At 47.6% G+C, this 22,285-nt stretch overlaps 2 protein-coding genes across 2 annotated transcripts; one reads left to right on the top strand and one right to left on the bottom strand.

Annotated features, from left to right (window-relative positions):
- Positions 1-4,031: 4,031 nt before the first annotated feature.
- LOC122371157 lies at positions 4,032-10,401 on the bottom strand. Its single transcript, XM_043347291.1, has 2 exons — positions 9,729-10,401; positions 4,032-4,069 (listed from the first exon to the last, which is right to left on the bottom strand). The coding sequence occupies exons 1-2, from the start codon at positions 10,399-10,401 to the stop codon at positions 4,032-4,034; spliced, it is 711 nt and encodes a 236-aa protein (XP_043203226.1).
- On the top strand, positions 10,400-18,751 carry LOC122371156. The gene is made up of 2 exons (XM_043347289.1): positions 10,400-10,964; positions 18,744-18,751. The coding sequence occupies exons 1-2, from the start codon at positions 10,400-10,402 to the stop codon at positions 18,749-18,751; spliced, it is 573 nt and encodes a 190-aa protein (XP_043203224.1).
- Positions 18,752-22,285: the final 3,534 nt, after the last annotated feature.

Raw genomic sequence — 22,285 nt, 5'->3', positions numbered from 1 at the left:
TCACCGAGCTATAACCTCACAATAGGTAAAACCTCCGACTCTTTTTGACAAAATCGTACATCTGGCGTAACTGGACGCGATCCCATCGACAAGAACGAAATTATTCCGTGTGACTTATGTCAGATTTTGACAGGACATGAAACATTACATTGTATATTGACATTTCTAAGGTCAACAAAGGTCATTGACCTCGCATGTCTGTGTTTAGTGGGGTTTCTTGAGGTCCTGAATCCGAATCTGTGGTTCAATCTTCATCTAAATGCTTTCAAAATTGTTCCTCGATCTGTACAAGGTCACCTCAGGTCAATTAGGACCGTCCTCGCCAGCGGCGGGTGTGACTCTCGTGTTCCCGGGGACTATGTCACGCCAGTATTGACTGAACTGCAGTGAGCTATGCATCATTTTGTTGCTAATTCATTGGGAAACACGGTCGTGAAAGTTTCATGTTGATATCTTTCATGGATTTGCCATTATTGGCTAAATAGCTTGGAAAATTTTAGCTTTTCCCCGTAAATTGATCGTTGACTAGCCAAAACGGTGTCAAATATTGACCTAGGATAAAAATATAGGTATCACCAGTCGCGAATACTCGTAAAGAGCAATCGACTTGTCTTTGTTGGGAAGCGCTACGACGTTTAGTTTCGAAATGCCAGGAGGTCGGATCACCCCCCCCCCCCCAGGCCGCATTACGAAAAATGCCCTACCAGGGCGAGGGTTATAATAGCACGATCTAGGCGTCCAAAAAAGGGGTGTGATATTGATATGCAACGTAGCATTTGATGAGCGGCTTGGTAATAGTTAGATTGTCCTGGAGTGACTCAATTCAGTTAAGTTCTGGAACACTTGCAAGCTATACATTAAAAAATATCTAGGCGCGTCCAGTGAATGTTGGAAGGTATTGGAAAGTAATTACACACAGCGAATATTTTCTACTCAGATCATGACGTTAAGTGTGTAAAATAACAAATGCAATAGCGATTGAAATGAACATTTTTTGTAGGTTCACAAGTGAACAAGAGGTGCCAGGTGGATCATAGGTGGACCCCGGAAAAGAAAGGGAGATCGATTTCACCTGCCAACTTCGGTACCCTGACGCCATCTATAAATTTTCAAATTAATTTGAGTAATTTTATCACGCATTTTTGTAACATAATTAGACTATTGCCAACACGTTTTCGTGATATCACCAACCAAGAAACCGATTTATGTTGCATTTTGTGTGCTTACTCATACTTGCTTAGTCATAGTCATACATTTATTCAGTTCACGTCCCAATTAGATCCGTTCCACTCAAGTGTGGCTATTCCAGAGTCAGGCTCAATATATCAAAGTAGAAACAGCTCAGATTGGTCACTTATGCTATAGTACAGGCACACGCACCAATTCACGCCCATTCCCACTCGGCCATAGACGTGTCATCGAGAGCCGGCGCTGCACAGCCAGCCCAGCTGCGACTGGCGCACGCTGCTTGCTTGTTTTTGTTTTGTTGGGTTAGGCCCTTTCGGTCTGACAAGACCATTTCAGAGCCGGAAGAATGATAGGAATTAGGGGGAGACATTTGTCTGGGCAGACACCCTAGGGCCTAGAGTCGCCGGGGCTTAGCCCGTCCGAATGGACAGGCCGACCAGGACCCCCCCCCCAGCACCAGGGACGGCGCCACGGATTTCGCCTTGCGGGGGCAGGTTTTCAGAAAAAGGGCCCAAACAAGATGGGGGCCCAAACTTTCCGAAATATCGTCAATACCGTCAATACTATGCAAGCCTTTATTTGTACAGGTCTCGCGAGATTAAGCGGTAGGTTTGGCACTTTTACATTTCCGGTTATATCTCAGAAACTAATCGATATACAATGAAGTAATTTTACACGATCGTGGCCGGCTTGTTACCCAACAAGTCGATCGCATCTTCAACACTTAAAAGCTTAAGACGACGAAGATATAGCCTGAAGTACACTAAATTTTCTAGGTGCAAAACCTACCGCTAAAACCCGCGAGACCTGTAACGACCTACCATTCCCACATCCGTTACCTTCTACACTTGTATTTATTTTGTTTTTATTGCATACCATCAACAGGTTCAGAAACCCAATAATACACAATAACACAAATACACAATAGCTTTTGTGTTAACCCGCGCCCTGATGGGGTCTGCCTAGCAACGCGTTCTGATGGGGGGGGGGGGCATTTTGGCCCCCCTAAGATCTCGAGAACCACGCAACATAGCGACAAGCGGTAAACGGCGTTGGATAGCCCCAACGGGGAACTACCTTGTGACCTAATTTCATTGACCTCGTACAAACCGATGACGTCACAGGTCAGGTCAAAGGTCGAATTTTCACCGTTTACAGGCATTTCAAGAAATGCGTTGTAAAATCGAGTAAAATGCATTTCATTGACAATCATCGATGGGGAAATGTTCTTCAAACACATATTTTGCTATTTGAGGTCACTGATACCAGGTCAGGTCACAGAGGTCAGGTCACTGGGGGTCACAATATGAAAGTGTCGTGTGATACATGTTTCATGGTCCATTTTACATGACAAATGCGATTATGTGGATCAGGCAGACTTTAAGGCCAGCTTAGGTCACGTTTTGGTCAAGGTCAAGTCAAGGTCAGATCAAGGTCAGGTCAAATTAGGTCAAATTTCAAAGTTGATATTTTTGCATAAAATGGGTACCGATTCGATGCAGCTCGTCACGGGGAGTTCAATGGTGGTCTCTTTTTTGCGCTAGAAGGTCTAGAATTGCTAAAAATTGAGTTCAAAAATTTGACGTCATCAATTTTTAACAGTTTTTTTCGCTATAACTTGGCCAAAAAAAGAGGTATCGATCTTAAATTTGGTATGTATATCGAAGAGCGCAGGGACTATCACATATATTCCGGTTTTTTTCGAAATTCGAAAATTTTTTGGAAATTTTTTGAGTTTTTCTAAAAAAAAAATCATTTTTTTATTTTTGGGGGTCAAAATTCCAAAATTTTGAAATTCCGAGATAGCAGTTTTGTAGCGCCGTCTTTTCTCTACACAACCACATAAAGAACTTTAAAATTGCTTATTAACTGTAGAATTGGTGAGCGTTTCAAGATGTCATGTTTTTTGCTCATTTTTACTCGAACATGACCTCAGTTTGACCTCAATAACTCCTGACCTGAGGTGACCTGTGACTTGAAATTTTGTGTGAAGGTGTCGAATTGATGCCCGGTAAGGTACCCAAAATTTGGCTGCGCTGCGTGCCGCCATTTTCTCACTATTTAAGAAAAACCACAGGGTGGGGGCCAAAATGGCCCCCCATCAGGGCGCGGGTTATTAAAGGACACACTCTTAACCCTCGCCCGTATTGGTGTTTTTCCAGCCACGAACGTATAGGGGGCAGGAGTCTGTTGCCCCCCTTGCCGTTTCGCCCCTTATCAAGCTAGACCTCCGCAGAAAAAAACGAGCGTGCTGCCCGTGACGAGAGAAAGCCGATGATACCCAATTTTAAGGTCCTTGGTCATCGGCTAACCTTCCAGGTCAGGTCAAAGGCCAAAAGTCGGGAAAAGCGGGACATGTTAGAACGTCGTAAAGGTGGCTGCTATAGGTTTCTTTTTTCGGGGTGATGATCACGAATATCATGTTAACCCTCGCCCGCACATGCCATTTTCCCATCCTAGAACGCACATGGGGGGGGGGGGGGGTGGTTGCCATGTGCCTCCCGGCTCAGCTGTCATTACTGAGAGTCCCACAGTAAAGAACCTTGGCGTGGTGATGGATAGACACCTTACCTTCGAACCGCACGTCGATCAGCTTGTAGCGAGGTCAACAGGTATACTGATCGCCCTGTCTCATGCCAAACATGTACTTCCCAAAGAGACGTTGGTTCGTATCGTCAGTGCACTTGTGCTCTCCTCTATCAGATATTGCATCGCACTGTATGGCACTTGCGGTGTAACGCAGCTCCACCGAGTGCAAAAGTTGATCAATTTTTGTGCGCGGATTGTGAGCGGAAGGAGGAAGTACGATCACATATCTGATGTCGTAAAGGACCTTTGTTGGCTTAGGGCTGATCAACTGGTCTGCTATCACACTCTCTGCCTGCTGAAGAGAGTCATGTTCACGGGTCAGCCAGGTGATATAGCCGCGATGCTGACTACTGCTGACCATGGCTATGATACGAGACAATCTCACCAGCTAAGGCGCTCACATGCTGTAAGCACCTCAGGAGTCCGCCGATTTAGTTTTAGAGCAGCTGATTTGTACAACCACCTCCCACCCGATGTACGTAATGCCCAGCATATCTATCAGTTCAAGCGCCGTCTTAAAGATTTTCTTCTAGACGATGATAGGGGAAGTTGGGGCAATGCCGGAGTTGGGGCAAAGCCGAAATTCGAGATATTTCGAAAACCGTAAGACATGGATGCCACCTGTCAGTGATGCTCTGAAGCTTAAGTGACTACAATTATCGCATGTTTGTTACGAGTCGTCATTCGGAATACTTCGGCTGTGAGGGCGCCAAAAGCGTTTTCAAGGTACGCGTTCCTTGTACTACATGCGCCTTTGAAGCTGCATTTCTTACTCATTATGCTACCGTTTGTCTGGCCAATTCGGTCAAGTAATCTTCAGCATGTCTTTGCATAAGTGTGCTGCCTATTTGAAATTTATACGGCACGTTGAAAAGTTATGGGTCTGCAAATGAAAGTATGGCTGGCTGGGGTAATGCCGAAAACGTGCAATTACGCACGTTAAAGCACGCTACGTGGACTTTACTGCTGTAGAATAGCAACGCGAATTTTTAGTCACACAAATTACACTTTCAACCGACACAACGGCCTGTTACCTATAAGGAATTATTTACCTGGCATTTTCTTATTATATCACACAATTATAACTTCCAGTGTGCACCAAGCGTCCTCAAGCTCTTAAAACGCGTGTCAGCTTTGATAAATTCTGGATAAAGTTTGAGATAAAGTGGCAAAACATCAATGTCGGCATTCCCCGTAGATCATTTCTCCCATTTTCGGCTTTCCCCGCAGTCCGGGGCAACGCCGAAAAAGTCACTTCTTTGATATTTTTAGTTAGTGCGCTTAACGGTATGCGAATTCATCAAATGCGCCTGGTATGTTTGAAAGGCAAAAGACTGGCCTCTCGAATGACGCCAACAAGAATAGCTTAAGTTGTCTACCTTGCGTGCTACGGGCGTCAGAAAAAAAAAGTATTCGGCGTTCCCCCAACTTCCCCTATGATGTGAGGCGATGATACGGATGTGTCTGGTTGGCCGATTGACCTCTGACCCTAGTGGTGGTGATGTTGTGTGTGTGTGTGTGTTTTTTTCATGTCATCTTTTATATTATCTCGTTTTATGTCCCACCTTTTTATTCACAAGACGTGTGACTTTTAAACAGCCACTGTAAAGTGGAAAGTTGCTAAATACATGAATTGAATTGAATTGCCACCCCCCGCGCCGTTTCGTTCCTGTTGGAGATAGAGCTTAGCGGTAAAGACCAAAAAGATTCTTTGGGAAGAGACAAATCCAATGATACCCGATTTTACCTTCTCAGGTCAGTCATTGACCTTCCAGGTCAGGTCAAACTAAAAAATGTTGCTGTTTTGGGTCACCGTTGGATATCAAGTGCGCTGCTTATCATATACCGATGACGATGCCGTTTTCTGGTGCCAAGCCAGCTAGAACCTCTTTGTCACACTACCCGACCAGATTTTTGCTGTTGAGGTCATTTCAGGTCAAGTTAGGTCAAGGTCAGTTATATGTGTTTGTATGTCTGTGTGTGTCTGTGTGTATACTGATGTGTGCACCGATTGTTTTTGTGTCCATATTACATGAAATCATGATCTGAGAAGCTTTTACCAAAAATGCAGGCAAAAAACTTCACAAAAAGTAAATTCAGCTTGCCTAAAACGCAATTATCTTAGATGACCTAGGTTGACCTTGACCCTGACCTTGACCCCTTTACATCGTCGAACAACATGTTCCATGATAGGTGGGAGGTAAGACTGGCAAAAAAGGCCGAAATCAAGGTGTCAAAAGCTCACAAGGCCCATGGCAAACGCAAGATGTTGAGAATTGGCCATTTGGGTCATGACATGACCTGACAAACAAGGTCATATCTCCGAAACCAAAAATCACAGAAACTTGAAACTTTCAGTGGACATCAAGAAAGGATAGACGAGCAGCTATACCAAAAATCAGCTCTCTAGCTCTAAAAATGTTGAGTGCAGAGCAGAAAGACTACCTGGGGGGGGGGGGGTGGCAACCCCCCCCCATGTGCGGGCGAGGGTTAATAATGATCATAGATAATGTCTTCATGCATTTAGGCCAGGTCGGGTCAGGTCAGGTCAGGTCAGGTCAACCAGTAAGGGTTTTGCCGGGTATTCGTAGTAGGTGGCAACCGCCTCTGACAGCTTCGTAACATGTTACGAATGCACCAAAATTACTTCGTAAATGTTCAAATGGTTGCTAAATTCGAATTCAGATCCAAAAACTAGCCTAGAGACATGTAAAACTCCAAAAAAGAAAACCGAGGTCATCAAAGGTCAATGACCTGACCTGACCTCCCGGTGATCTTGACACCCACCCTAATGCATGGGAGCAACATCATATCCCATGTTTGAACGCTTGAAACCACGAAAAGACTGCAAACACGCGGCTGATGCGAGCCGACATGCGCTGAATCGCGATTCCGGCCAAACATGGTCTCGAAAGTAGTAGGTCACAGGTCAAAGGCCATTAGGGTCAGGGTCATGAAATTTTAAGGATAGGTGTAAAATTAGCGCCCCCAGGTCACGAAGTTGGTCGAAAGAGGTCATGTCGCATATCATTCGATTCGGCAGGTCTTCCTGAGTTCATTGGTAGCTTTCCTGGCTCGCTAGCTCAATTTGATCGGGAGTGATTGACGAAAAACTAAAATGACCTTGATGACGTTGTAAATGACGTCACGCAAGGTCAACATTGCAAAAGTGACGCATGTAACCTTGCAAGGAGTACATCAAATCACGATTCTGTGTGCTTGAGATAGTTGGAGATCGTTCCCGGCGCCAGAATAGCAGTTTTCATTTTTCCCCATTGACTTTTAATGGTGAGGTCACGAAAATGACCTGACCTCATATGACCTTTCGGAAAAATCCGAGATATACAAGTTGTGAGACTCGTTATGGATACTTGATCCTGCAAGTTTCATTTCCCTGTGAGTTTCCTCTGGGAGGGCGTTGTGAAGTTGCGACATCTGAAGACCGTGCAGAGGTTCACTTATAACGTCATAGGTCAGTGACCTGACCTGACTCGAAAATGCCGTTGGTGTCAAAAGGTCCGGCTTGAATCAAAGGTTAGGTATGCCAAGTTTCAGCTTTCTATCGCCAGTGTGTTAGGAGCTATCGCGGAAAAAAACCCTAGGGCGGGGGGGGGGGGCGGCACCCGCCGTCCCCCCATCGGCCGGCGAGGGTTAAATGCATTTTCTATGCAAACGAAACTCATAATCAGGTGACAACCAAAGTATAGCGTCTTACCATACCCGTAATACTACATGCTTTCGCATGCTTTTGATCCTCCAATTCTGGATAAAACACCCCGTTTTGAAATGCCTTGGAAAAGCTCAATCACGCTGGAATGCAGCATACCAGTGCTTTATGCATTATTTTGTTGAATGGTTGAAAGATAAGGTCTTTAAAATAGTATATGGCATAGTGCGTTATATAGGCTGTGAGTTTTGCACCGATGAACTTGTGACCATGGTTTGTACCTATGTATGTATGCATAACACTCCAATGTACCTATGTACAGTCTGCTTTTCTTTTTGCTCTATCTATGATCAAAAGTTATAAGCGAAAAACATTTGACCTATTTTAGCGAAATTTTTACATTTATATCCCCCAAAAACTCCCTAAATATTGACCTAGAGCAGCCAAATTTGCACAGGGGTGAGAAATCTAGGGGGCCCACCTACCTACCAAATTTGGTGTTTCTAGGTGCCATAGGAGCCAATCGCGAGGGGGGTCGCATCGACCCCCCCCCCCCCGCCCTGCCAGGCCGTGTTATGAAAAATGCCCTGCCAGGGCGAGGGTTAAAAGTACCGCGCAAAGTGACGGTGGATCCATCAACCCTGACCGAGGAAGGGCCTGCTATAATTTGAAAGTCACCGAACCAATTGACCTGGGGAATGGACGAGGATATCCATTGTTTCGGTGACTAGCAGTCCTTCCTCGGTCAGGCTTGATGGATCCACTGTTACTTTGCGCGGTACTTTTAAGACATACTGTGCAATGACGTAAGCTTTAAAACCTACCACGTGGAGGCTTGAGATCGTAAATAAATAAATATAGATAAATACCTAATAGTATATGGTCAAATAACTAGTCTAGCGGTGACACACTTCCCTCGCCAGTATTGGTGTTTTGACAGCCGCAAACGTATAAGGGCGGGGAAAGTCCGTTGGACCCCCCTTGCCGTCTCACCCCTGATGGAGCTAGAGCTTCGCGAAAAAACGAGCGTGTTTCCCGTGACAAGAGGAAGCCGATGATACCCAATTTTAAGGTCCTAGGTCATTGGTTGACCTTTCAAGCCAGGTCATTGGCCCAAAAGTCGGAAAAATCGAGACCAGTTGGGTCGTAAAGTGTGGCTGCTACGAGGTTATTCGGGGTTCTGATCACGAATATCATGTTAGTTTTTATCACAGATGATGTCTTCATGCTTTTAGGCCAGGTCGGGTCAGGTCAGTTCAGGTCAACCAGTAGTGGTTTTGCCGGGTATTCGTAGTAGGTGTCAACCGCCTCTGACAGCTTCGTAACATGTTACGATGGCACCAAAACTATCACTGATGTTAGTTGTCGGACTTTCGTCCCCGTCTTGAGTTGAGATGTTAGTTTCACAACGTTTCGGCCAGTTACTTCTCCGGCCGTCGTCAGGTGTTCTTTGGCCCTTAGAAGGACCTGGATGTTGGTGGCGTTGCGCCGTACGCGTCATACCGTTCGAAAGCTCCTGTAGTCAGCGGGAATCGAACTCGGGTTTCCCCGGTGATAGTCCACGGTTCTAACCACTCCACTATCGAGGCAGACATCGTTATGGAGCTGGAAACTTGGTGTCATTTATCCCCCAGATGTTTTTGTGATTTCCTTAGTAGTGGGAGCCATATTGGGCTGATGTCAACGCTTGGCTTGCTGATGGGGTTGCTAGCCAGCGCCATGTGTGCGGCTTCCTTGATTTTTCTGATTTTCCAGTGTGGCTCCTTGTCGATGATGGTGGTATCATCCCAAGCAGGTCTGTGATCTCCTTCAGACCATGCATGCTCCGCCACACCGGATTTCAGTGTTTCGCCTCGGATGGTGGCCTTCCTGTGTTCTTCGAGCCTGACCGCCAGTGGGCGGCCAGTCTCGCCCTTGTATGACCTGCCGCAGCTGCACGGGATGTCGTATATGCAGTTCTTTGTTTGCTCCTTGGTGGTTGGCGGTCTGACCTTTGTGAGTGACCTGCGGAGGGTGGTGGTACTTCTGAACACCGTCCTGATGTTGTATGCTCCGCAGATTCGCCTTAGCTTCTCTGACAGTCCTCTGTTGTATGGGAGGGATACTGTCGCGATTGGCTTATCCCTTGGTTGTTGTTGGGATGCTTCCTTGGGTTTGTGTTTCATGAAGCTCGTTGGGTATCCGTTTCTCCTGAAGGTGCTGGTAAGGCGTGACATTTCCATCTTTCTGGCTGCTTCGTCTCCACAGATGTTGGTGGCTCGGGTCTGCAGGCATCTTACGATACCTTTCTTGACTGTGTCTGGGTGGTGTGACTTGAAGTTGAGGTAGCGGTCGGTCGCTGTTGGTTTGCGGTAGACCGATGTTCTGAATGCTTCCTCAGATTTCTCCACTTGGACGTCAAGGAATGGTAGTTTGTTGTCGACTTCTGTTTCCATTGTGAATTGGATGGAGGGTCGGAGGCTGTTGAGGTGGTCTAGGAACGGTGTTATGTCCTCGCGATGGTCCCACAGGACGACATATCGCAGCCACAGGGATGGTTTCAGTGGTGCTGTTTGTAAGGCCAGTTCCTCGAAGTGTTCCATGTAGATGTTGGCGATCACCGGTGACAGGGGTGAACCCATGGCCATTCCTTCAGTTTGTTGGTAGTAGTCATCGCCCAGTTGGAAGGCGGTGGTGGTGACACAGAATGTCAGGAGTTCCATGATGTCATCAGTCGGGATTGTCGTTCTTTCGGGCAGTGTATCGTCGCTCTCCAGTCTTGTCCTCACTATGCTCAGAGCTTCGGTAGTGGGCACATTGGTGAACAGACTCACCACATCGAAGCTTACCATTTGCATGTTCGGCGAAGGTCGCATGGCCTGAACCAGTGAGACGAAGTGGGCTGAGTTCTTGACATATGTAGGTGTTTTGCCACTCAGTGGGTTGATGATCTTGACGATGCGACCTTCGCCGAACATGCAAATGGTAAGCTTCGATGTGGTGAGTCTGTTCACCAATGTGCCCACTACCGAAGCTCTGAGCATAGTGAGGACAAGACTGGAGAGCGACGATACACTGCCCGAAAGAACGACAATCCCGACTGATGACATCATGGAACTCCTGACATTCTGTGTCACCACCACCGCCTTCCAACTGGGCGATGACTACTACCAACAAACTGAAGGAATGGCCATGGGTTCACCCCTGTCACCGGTGATCGCCAACATCTACATGGAACACTTCGAGGAACTGGCCTTACAAACAGCACCACTGAAACCATCCCTGTGGCTGCGATATGTCGACGACACATTCGTCCTGTGGGACCATCGCGAGGACATAACACCGTTCCTAGACCACCTCAACAGCCTCCGACCCTCCATCCAATTCACAATGGAAACAGAAGTCGACAACAAACTACCATTCCTTGACGTCCAAGTGGAGAAATCTGAGGAAGCATTCAGAACATCGGTCTACCGCAAACCAACAGCGACCGACCGCTACCTCAACTTCAAGTCACACCACCCAGACACAGTCAAGAAAGGTATCGTAAGATGCCTGCAGACCCGAGCCACCAACATCTGTGGAGACGAAGCAGCCAGAAAGATGGAAATGTCACGCCTTACCAGCACCTTCAGGAGAAACGGATACCCAACGAGCTTCATGAAACACAAACCCAAGGAAGCATCCCAACAACAACCAAGGGATAAGCCAATCGCGACAGTATCCCTCCCATACAACAGAGGACTGTCAGAGAAGCTAAGGCGAATCTGCGGAGCATACAACATCAGGACGGTGTTCAGAAGTACCACCACCCTCCGCAGGTCACTCACAAAGGTCAGACCGCCAACCACCAAGGAGCAAACAAAGAACTGCATATACGACATCCCGTGCAGCTGCGGCAGGTCATACAAGGGCGAGACTGGCCGCCCACTGGCGGTCAGGCTCGAAGAACACAGGAAGGCCACCATCCGAGGCGAAACACTGAAATCCGGTGTGGCGGAGCATGCATGGTCTGAAGGAGATCACAGACCTGCTTGGGATGATACCACCATCATCGACAAGGAGCCACACTGGAAAATCAGAAAAATCAAGGAAGCCGCACACATGGCGCTGGCTAGCAACCCCATCAGCAAGCCAAGCGTTGACATCAGCCCAATATGGCTCCCACTACTAAGGAAATCACAAAAACATCTGGGGGATAAATGACACCAAGTTTCCAGCTCCATAACGATGTCTGCCTCGATAGTGGAGTGGTTAGAACCGTGGACTATCACCGGGGAAACCCGAGTTCGATTCCCGCTGACTACAGGAGCTTTCGAACGGTATGACGCGTACGGCGCAACGCCACCAACATCCAGGTCCTTCTAAGGGCCAAAGAACACCTGACGACGGCCGGAGAAGTAACTGGCCGAAACGTTGTGAAACTAACATCTCAACTCAAGACGGGGACGAAAGTCCGACAACTAACATCAGTGATACTAACACCTCGTCTCAAGCATTCAGAAGAACTATAGCACCAAAACTACTTCGTAAATGCTCATATGGTTGCTAAATTCGAATTAAGCTAAAAAAAAAAAAAAACTAGCCTAGAAACATGTAAAATTTAACCGAGCTTATTTAAGGTCAGTGACCTGTCCTGAGCTTCAAGTGAACTAGACACCCACCCTAACGCATAGGAGCAATATCATATCACATGTTTGAACGCTTGAAACCACGAAAAGAGTGCAAACGCGCGGCTAAGAGGAGACGACATATACGCCAAATCGCGATTCCGGCCAAACATGGTCTCGAAAAAAAGGTCACAGGTCAAAGGTCATTTGCGTCAGGGTCATGAAATTGTTAGGGTAGGTGTAAAATTGATGAACGCGATGGTAATGAAAGTTCCGTCGCGATCAGCGAGTTTTTACACGAGTTATTATCGAAAACCGAGAGGGGGCTGTTCGACCCCCCCCCCTTATACCGGCGAGGGCTAAGGGGGAGGGGCGTTTCTCACGGTTCTTCCTACCTAAGATCATTGTTAAGATCTGAAATGAGAAATCATAAAACATGGCTCACAGCAGGGCTGAAGCGTGAAATACGCAAGCATGGCTACTCAAGCTTGATCAGCTCAACGATTAAAAAAAAAAAAGCAGTTCAGGCTCTCCGCCGATGATGACAGCCTGGTCGGGTAGTTCGCTCCGCGACAGGGTCCGTCTGCTTTGTGCGGCGCGGCACGGCGCGGCGGGGGGGGGGGGGGGGAGGCGGCGATGCGTCTGAAAGGCGACGCTCGGACGTCCCAGGAATCACCTGTCACCATGCGGCGCGGCGGTCGGTCCCTCCGACCCTTCCCATTGTTACCTGACTTGCGGGTGCCGGTTCCCCCGGAAGGGTCACTTTGGTATGCGAAATCTTCACTCTTTAATCGGACAGGAGGGGAGCAGTAGACATTCGATGGAGTAGGTCAGCCGGGCGTAGGTCAGCCGGGCGTAGACATTCGATGGAGTAGGCGATTCGGGCGTAGGTTAGCCGGGCGTAGGTCAGCCGGGCGTAGACATTCGATGGAGTAGGCTATTCGGGCGTAGGTCAGCCGGGCGTAGGTCAGCCGGGCGTAGACATTCGATGGAGTAGGCGATTCGGGCGTAGGTCAGCCGGGCGTAGGTCAGCCGGGCGTAGACATTCGATGGAGTAGGCGATTCGGGCGTAGGTTAGCCGGGCGTAGGTCACCCGGGCGTAGACATTCGATGGGGTAGGCGATTCGGGCGTAGGTCAGCCGGGCGTAGGTCACCCGGGCGTAGACATTCGATGAAGTAGGCGATTCGGGCGTAGGTCAGCCGGGCGTAGGTCAGCCGGGCGTAGACATTCGATGGAGTAGGCAATTCGGGCGTAGGTCAGCCGGGCGTAGGCCACCCGGGCGTAGGTCACCCGGGCCTGAGCCACTGGGGCTGGGAATTTGTCTGCCAGATGCCACCGTTATTCCTTATTGAATGTCCCTGAGAGGTCAGAAGGTGGCCGGAGTGATAATCGATTATCTTAAGGGTGACTGATCCAAGGGGTGGTTTATCGTCAGGGTGGTTTATTCCTAAGGAGATTTTATTCTGTGGGTGGCTGATTCTGGGAGCGGTTTATTACCAGGGTTGATTGTTTCAAAAACATCTGAAAGCTATCTTATCCTTGCCCTTATGGTGGTTTATTTAAAAGGTCGCAGAAGATGCTACCTTATCGAGAAGACGATACCTTAGCCCAAACATATGTGGATAATTGTAAGGAACTGTGGCATGCGGGTGTTCGAGCGTCGCAAACCCGCCGCCCAGCGCGGGTGACCTTGACCTTGACCCCTGTCGCCTGGCGGTGAGGGAGGGCTTATCTGAATACTCGTACACCCCAGTTTTCTGAGAGCCGTGACACACTAGGAAGTCAATCAACCATCGATAACTTTTTCCAAAGGCAATATCTTTAGTGATCTCTGCATATCTCTGGATATAAATATCTCTGGATTGGCGTTTGATAACGGAATTCCTTAGAACGTGACTTTCCCTGAGGAAAAATAGTGAGTTACCGTATTTCATCCATGAAAAAGGATTAACCCCGACAACCCTGCAATGAACGATACTGAAGTGACTTTTCGAGCGGTGGTCAGTGGTCACTCCTCGAGGGTTCCCTCAATCGAGTGCATTGGTCTGTACCTAACTCTGAGATGATGGCATGGATATGTGTCATAGGGTGTGTACTATACAATTATTTTTGCGTGCTAGGATGGTATAAATACCTAATTAGCAGTATCCACAAAAGCTATGAAGTCTAGCGATACCGATGTATTCGTATACCTTTCACGTGTGCTTAGCAGCTTTCTGGACTTTTCACGTCATGCGCCCACGGCGCACGTGTAAACAAAGCTGTCTGTAGATGTTCTGTGCATAGATAGGTACAGTAGAATGCAGCTTTGTTTGTGGTCGGTATAGGAAGCGTGGATTTGTCACATCATCTCGTTCTTTTTCAAAAATATATTTTTTCCTCTTTCTATGTGGATGATTGCCATCTACCAAAAAAAAACTTGCTCATTGAAAAGTGTGAACTACTGGCCTAGAAGGAAGAAAATATGTAGATTAGTTGCACATACATAGGTACACGCTCTTATTAACCCTCGCTCATGTATGGCATTTCCTAGCCTCTAACGTGTGTGTGGAGGGGGAGGGGGGTGCGGGTGGGGTTCAGTTGGACCCTCCCTGCCGTTCGGTCCCTGATCGAGATAAAGCTTCTCAGAAAAAGAGCGAGTTGCCCGTGACGAGAGGAAGCCGATGATACCCTATTGTAAGGCCCTAGGTATAGTTGACCTTCGGTCAGGTCAATGACCGGGAAAATCGGGACCTGCTATAACTTTACCGTTATGGTTTTTGTCGGGGTGCTGATCACGTATTTGATGTTCGTTTTGATCCCAGATGATGTCTCATGCATTTAGGCCAGGTCGGGTCAGGTCAGGTTAGGTCAACTAGAAGGCGTCCTGCTGGCTATCCATAGTACCTAGGTGTCAACCACCACTGACGACGTCGTAACATGTTACGAAGGCACTAAAACTACTTCGTAAATGTTCAAATGGATGCTAAATTCGAAATCAGCTCCAAAAAATACCCTAGAAATGTGCAAAACTCGAAAAAGTTAACCAAGTTCATCAAAGGTCAATGACGTTGACCTGACCTTTACGTGACCTTGACACCCAGCATAATGCATGGAACCAACATCACTTTACATGTTTGAACGTTTACAATCACAAAAAGACTGGAAACGCGCGGATAATGTGAGCTGACATAGGCGCAATTCCCGCCAAACATGGTCTCGATAAATAGATCACAGGTCAAAGGTCATTTGGGTCAGGGTAATGAACATTTTAGAGAAGATGTAAAATTGATAAACTCCGGAGAGTACTGCTGAAAGTTTCGTCGTGATCGGCCGCAGACCCACACGTCTCTACCGTCTTCGCGCCCCCCGCCCCTCCCCTCCTTCCTCGTGCCTGATGCCGGCCGCTCACTGACCTTCGAGCCCCTAATCGACAATAGGTGGGCCCTATTACTGATTTTTGCGCGAGTTATTTGCAAAAAAAAAACAACAACAAAAAACGAAGGGGTCCATCCGAACACCCCCCCCCCCCCGTACACGGTCGAGGGATAGTATATGTAACGTATAGTGTAAGAGTACGTTTACTTGTCATCAGGGCTGAAAGTGCATCAGATTCTACTCGACACTGATTTTGAAACGTCTCTGCACTCATTGATGGCAGTAAACAAGGAACGGGGATCTGCGTGCTTGCTTGCGACTCGTAGCTGCCTTTGTGCTGCTTTGACTGTGTCTTCCTTCTCACCGCGTGTGTCGGGAATAGATGAATTTCTCATTTCTTATTTTTACTGCGCATTTTACTGTGCATACTAAATATGAATTTCTTATTTCTTGCTGTGACATATTTCTTCTCTGTATCGTTACGAACCAGTTGCACAAAGTTTGCAAAGCGTCTCGTCGAAAAGACAAATAAGATAAACGTAAATCGGCAGATCGGAATTGAGAGAGAGAGAGAGAGAGAGAGAGAGAGAGAGAGAGAGAGAGAGAGAGAGAGAGAGAGAGAGAGAGAGAGAGAGAGAGAGAGAGAGAGAGAGAGAGAGAGAGAGAGAGAGAGAGAGAGAGAGAGAGAGAGAGAGAGAGAGAGAGAGAGAGAGAGAGAGAGAGAGAGAGAGAGAGAGAGAGAGAGAGAGAGAGAGAGAGAGAGAGAGAGAGAGAGAGAGAGAGAGAGAGAGAGAGAGAGAGAGAGAGAGAGAGAGAGAGAGAGAGAGAGAGAGAGAGAGAGAGAGAGAGAGAGAGAGAGAGAGAGAGAGAGAGAGAGAGAGAGAGAGAGAGAGAGAGAGAGAGAGAGAGAGAGAGAGAGAGAGAGAGAGAGAGAGAGAGAGAGAGAGAGAGAGAGAGAGAGAGAGAGAGAGAGAGAGAGAGAGAGAGAGAGAGAGAGAGAGAGAGAGAGAGAGAGAGAGAGAGAGAGAGAGAGAGAGAGAGAGAGAGAGAGAGAGAGAGAGAGGAGAGAGAGAGAGAGAGAGAGAGAGAGAGAGAGAGAGAGAGAGAGAGAGAGAGAGAGAGAGAGAGAGAGAGAGAGAGAGAGAGAGAGAGAGAGAGAGAGAGAGAGAGAGAGAGAGAGAGAGAGAGAGAGAGAGAGAGAGAGAGAGAGAGAGAGAGAGAGAGAGAGAGAGAAAGCAGAATGGAATAATGGTACCTTACTGGATCGGATGAGACTGTAAGATTCATTAGAACGGCAAGGCCTGCAGTCATACATACACAGCAGCGCCGTATACGCTCGTACATGCTCGCGTCGGCGCTGCGTAACATTACTGACTTGAAAGTGATTCAACTCTAAGTAATTTCCTTCCCTAAATCGTCTACGTATAATGCTTGTCAAAAATGCACAAATACAGAAATAAATGGAAAACGGGGTAACAACATCAGTATTTACCAAAATAAGTATACCAAAAAATATTGATGCAAACGACGGCGCCGCACGAGCTGCACCCTTCCCTTTGTTGACAAGCCGCAGAAGGAACAGCATTCCCCACCTCCTCCCCACTACCCCACTACTATCTCATTTTCCTCACACACCCCTGTCTCCTCCTTTCATCAGCCCATCTGTCGGTCTCTCGCCTTTCGGAGTCTTTCAGCGCGAAATCATGGTACTGACCCTATTCAGAACACTGATCGAAGGAGGGCGTGAAAGGGGTCGAGACCGTGTTGCGCCAAAATTAGTACCTATATACGAAGGTCACTCTTACCACCGATCGCCGAGCACGTGCTAAAGGAGTGTTCTGTAGACTGTTGCAGACATCAAGGCGACTTTAATGTGATATCGTATATTTGCAATGATTACAGATAACGTAACGTCGTCAGTGTCAGTGATTTGCAAGCTACAAAGCATTGCCACTGAATAGCCCTAAACATAGGCATTGATCCTATAAATCGGATCTTGGATCTAATCCCACACTATTTCAATGTGAACACACAACTGATTTTCTGACTAATTATATCGAACAAGCACAAGTAGAAACTAGGGAACAGGCAGGTTACAGGTAGCTACACTGTAAAGCCAAACAGCTGGCTCATAAGAACACACCGAGTGTCCAGATAGCAGCCCGGCTCTTGGTAAATCAGAGTGTCAAGGCTCTGCTCGATCTCGAGTCCTTGTGCCGTGAATTCTGTGGTCCTACAATTCAATGCCTCATCCTTAGATTTAAATGCAAGAAAAAGCAATAACATGCTTAAAACACATAGCTCACAGCTCTTACTCAGCATGCACGGGCACATGTTCTTGGTTTAACGCTGTCAGTCTGGTCAGCTTTCTTTTGGTTCAAGCCCGCCTTTTCCGCAGCTTCACCTTCCAATTTCGGTGACTTATAGTTGGCTTTCATCTTCATCCATACCTTCATTCCAGCCCATCCGACTGCAGCCAGAGCCAAGACCACCATCAGTGCAATGGTGGCCCACCGCCATCCTGCATCCACTTCTTCATTCGTAGATGGGTTTTTCCTAGCGTCATATCGCTGGGGACGCTTTCCGCGAAGAAGTTCCATCTCCTCCTCTTCATCCCAGTACTGGTCGTACTCATAGGACACGTCGTACGGATCTTTCTTGGTTTCGTTTGGCACGTGTTTTCTGATTACATGTTGGGTCGCATCTTTTGATTCAGTCTTTTGTCTTAATGTAGAATACTGATCACTTGAGCGAAGTTTTAAGGAAACGCTGTTTTCTGGATGAGCAGCATGTCTGTGATTGTGAACGTTGTAGCGTGCAATGCCACTGTCAGAGAGTTCGGTGTCAGTTTGCTTGCTGGATGCAACATCCCTATTCAGTGTTGTAGCTGACTGCCATCCAGCAGGTACGTTTTTACTCGGAGCTTCTTTTTCACCAGTGGGACGTTTTTCGTTGGAGCTAACTCCTTCGATGATTTCTTCATCGCTGACACCACCGTCATTTGCGATGCCCATGCTTGCCATGTCATGTACTTGATCATACTCCCCCTTTCCTTCATCTTCTGGATGACTTTCTTGATCAGGTTGGTCTTCTTTTTCCTTTGTCTTCACATGATCTTTCTGTTCATTAACATTTATTTCGTTCCTATGGCTCTCTTTAGCATCACTTGAGTACAGGCATGACGTGTCTTCGATTGGTACTACCAGTGTAGGTTTGTCTTTCTTATCACAACCTTTGCTGCATTCGCGCAAACTTCTGTACAGCTGATGAACCTCCCAGTATAGCACCTGCTGATCCGTAACTCCCAGAATCCTTCGGGTCCACTGCTCTGGTTGACATCTCTCTTCGTCAGACAGCTGAATGTGAAGCTCGGAGGCATCCACGTACAGGCAGCGTTGGAAAGACAGCGATCCGGGCTCGGCGGCACCAACTTCAAGGGAGTCCAGGCTTACTTCAGGAGTGCTTTGCTGTGTCGCCCGAACGTCTTTAAATGCGCCGGTGCGAAGATTCTCGATTTTTACACCCTTGAATGTGAATGTGTCCTTGCATTTGACTGCAAGGCTTTTAGAGCTTAGGGTGCCGATCTGAGAATTTTCGATGATGAAGTCGCTGACCTGCACACGGAAACCATGTTCACTCACTTTTCCAACCGTGGTGTTCTGCTCTAGTTTGATATTTGTGATGTTTCCGGAAAATGCCTGCGAATGCACAGTTCCCAGCGTGCTGTTTTTGATGTGGACCCCACGATCTAAACCTATGCCGAGCTCCCCGACGCTGTGGAAACATCGCGTTTTGACATCCGGTATGGTGACCTTTTTCAACGTGAGAGAGTCAATCTTGTTGTCAAAAGTTCCCCAGTGACATTGTGGCATGTTGACGTTTTCTAGATGGAGATCTCTGATGCGGGCGTCGAACGCCTCTGAAGCCAGCGAGAGGGTTGCGATGTTACGGATTCTGACAGTAGGCCCATCTTCCGAAGTCGCGTAGCTGAGTCCTCTGGACGCGATGTTTAGCTTTTCGATATCCTCGAATGTGATCGTCGTGAATGAAAGCTCTCTCCATTTACCAGTCAACCCATGCTGGTCAACATCCAAGGACCCAATCCTCCTGACGGTAAAATAGTGAAGTGAGTTGCTGGGATGCAGACGCAAACCACTTCCTTTAATTTTAACAGCTCCAATGTCGCTCACGGTGAAGTTGATCAGTGAGTTCACACGATGGAAGGAGTCGCCTCCGATGGTCAAGTTGGACACTTTGGAGATGCTCAGATCGGTGGTGCTGGCCGGGATGGAGTCGGGCGTCAGTGCCATCTGAAACCAGACAAACGGAAACAGGCCATCAGACGAATGGTCAATCACCGCATATTTGAAGGCTGCTAACGGCCGGAATTAGGCGGAGGAAAGGTTTGAGGTTTTGCCGCTTCTTCAACGTTTGATTTTTTACCTTTCCTTATGATCCTTATTTTACCTTAAAAACAAGCCTCAGGTAGAAAAGTACATTGAAATGCACAGGAGGGCATATCTCTCATAAAGATGACGCATATCTCTCATAAAGATGATCGCTGATGCATTATCAGCTATTTGTCTTATCATGCAGCTGCAGTTGAAATACTGTTTCTCTCACCTCATCAAGTCCCGGGCAGATGCAGTCAATGCGTTCAGCTTCGTCACAGTTGGGCACAGCAGTGCAGCACGAGAATCGGCAGATGGAAGTGTCTTTGTAGCTCAGTGTAGATGGCAAGAGTGACGTCACCACCAGCAACGTCATCAATGACGTTACTGGACCGGCGACCCCCATCAGTCCCATCTTCTTCCGTTTGCGTTGGATCTTGACTGGGCTTGCCCTGACTCCCAATATTGGGGAGACCGACAGTCGTACGGTCTCCTGCTCTCACAAGCCTGAGTTCCCAGCTGCTAAAAAACTCCCCTCGGCGATCAGTGGGGTGCGCGAGGTGCGGCCCCACCGACACCGAGCCGATAACTGCCTCGTTCAAGAGCTGTCGGACCATCCCGCCCGTCGAGCTAGTCATTCAGGCGCGCGATAAACAATCAAACACTTTAAAATGGTGAGTAAGAGACAATCACTATCGGCAGCATTCTGCGACGTATCTGCTAGGGCTGCTGTTATCTAGCTGGGTAGGGATTAAGGAGCTTGGACCATGAAACCTATGCAGATGCCGTCGGGGTACATTACAGCAATAAAATCACTGATACACCAGTATGTCTATGCGCTAAGAACATTCCCTGCCTATACATTGACCAAATATTGTGTTTGAACAACTGCACATATCAGTGCACAATCTAACGGTCATGCAGCGGTTTAAAGTTGAATATCTTTCGTCGTTGAAAGCAGCTGTTGTGCACTTTGCACTGTACAGTATCACACTGTACAGCGCACACTGTAGGTACAGTGCACACTGTTACGTAAATGTCGTATAAGAGGTGGCTACTAAATAATGAAAAAAAGTTTAAAGGCTTATATGACGGTTATTACGTAAAGATAATCGAAAACTCGCGTGCTTACTGCTTATGCACCTGTAACGAATCAATGACGGACAGCCGGCCCCGTAGCTCAGTTGGTAGAGCGTTGGACTCCGCGTGGTGAGAGCACGCGTTCCCGGTTATAACAGTACGGGTTCGGAGCGCGACGGGCGCTCGACATTTATGGGCCTCCTGACAGGTATGATGGTTGCGGTTCGTGGCAGGCCGTAGTCAGGCGACGTCAGTGAGGGGACCGGCCGTGCGCGAGAATGTGCGTACTGCGCACGTTAAACTTTGGACTCTAAATTCTGCCATGGAACCGGAATTGTGCGATCGGAGGGTAGGGCAGGGTCACCGTAACAAGCTTCGCTTAGCGGTGGCTCTGTCCTTGTGAATCCTTCCCATCAAAAGGTTCGGACTAAATTTATTAAAAAAAAAATAAAAAAAAATCCATGACAGATGTAAAATGACGATAATAACTCAAGGTTATGGTACAAGACAAAGCTTTCGATGCATAAAGTATCTTGATCACCGTCAATGTGATGTAGAATTGACAGTGATCAAGATACTTTATGTATCGAAAGCTTTGTCTTATACAATAAACTTGAGTTATTATCGTCATTGTACATCATGCACCTGTATATAAGTTATCAAGAAGCTTCAGAGCATCTCACTGAGTGCACCAATCACCATGTCTCACATCACGTCGCACGCGCCACGCGCCACCCAACCCCCTCGATCAAACGTCGCGGCACCTCTGCATTAAGCGAGACTGATAATCTCTGACTTGGCGTCCTCAGCTGTCGGTTGGAAACCATGATCTCGTCCCTGGCTATATATCTCTCATGACAAAGTCTCACAAGTCTTCAATCAGCCACAGCTGCGACACGCAGGGTGGATTTTCTTCGATCTTCCACGGGTACGTCAACCCCCTCCAGGCTCCAACACTGTGATGGTTTTCACGGCGAATTGGGAAAAACTAAGTCGAAAATGAACGTATAGCCGCCACTTGGGTAGCATTCGTCTTGTATGACCTTTTCGACACCGGGATAGACACCTTTATTAGCCGTTCCTCGCGCTACAACACTACATATGACTGGCAGTTCCGGGGACACAGTCTACGTCTAGCTACATCACTCATCAGTAAGCTGGAAACCGGCCTGGAAACTTGTGCTCAGGTTGCAGTTGTGTCGCCCCTTACAGGAACATACCTACAAACCGAAAATACCATTAGATCACATTTCCGTTCCTGGGTAGGCCAAACAGCTTTCGTCTTCCATTACCGTCTTCACCTTCTGACCAGTTGACAGCGTGCCCCTAAAAGTTACCATCCCACCTTAACATTAGTTTTGAGTTGAGATAGCCAAACTGGGGTCCTTGGCTTGCACTTTCCGGTTTGGGCAGTCACAACATC

Source organism: Amphibalanus amphitrite, unplaced genomic scaffold, assembly GCF_019059575.1.
Source record: "Amphibalanus amphitrite isolate SeventyFive unplaced genomic scaffold, NRLGWU_Aamphi_draft 001211F_arrow, whole genome shotgun sequence".
Classification (NCBI taxonomy): Eukaryota; Metazoa; Arthropoda; class Thecostraca; order Balanomorpha; family Balanidae; genus Amphibalanus; species Amphibalanus amphitrite.
The sequence above is the reverse complement of the archived record's forward strand: the minus strand, read 5'-3'. Positions and strand labels throughout refer to the sequence as shown.

What these genes read in the sequence shown, in the direction of transcription:
- LOC122371157 (XM_043347291.1), bottom strand. Translation starts at nt 10,401, where the DNA reads ATGTTCGGCGAAGGTCGCATCGTCAAGATCATCAACCCACTGAGTGGC. An exon ending in CCCAGACACAGTCAAGAAAG is followed by an intron (nt 4,070 to 9,728) that starts GTATCGTAAGAT and finishes TCTCTTCAGCAG; the next exon opens with GCAGAGAGTGTGATAGCAGA.
- LOC122371156 (XM_043347289.1), top strand. Translation starts at nt 10,400, where the DNA reads ATGCAAATGGTAAGCTTCGATGTGGTGAGTCTGTTCACCAATGTGCCC.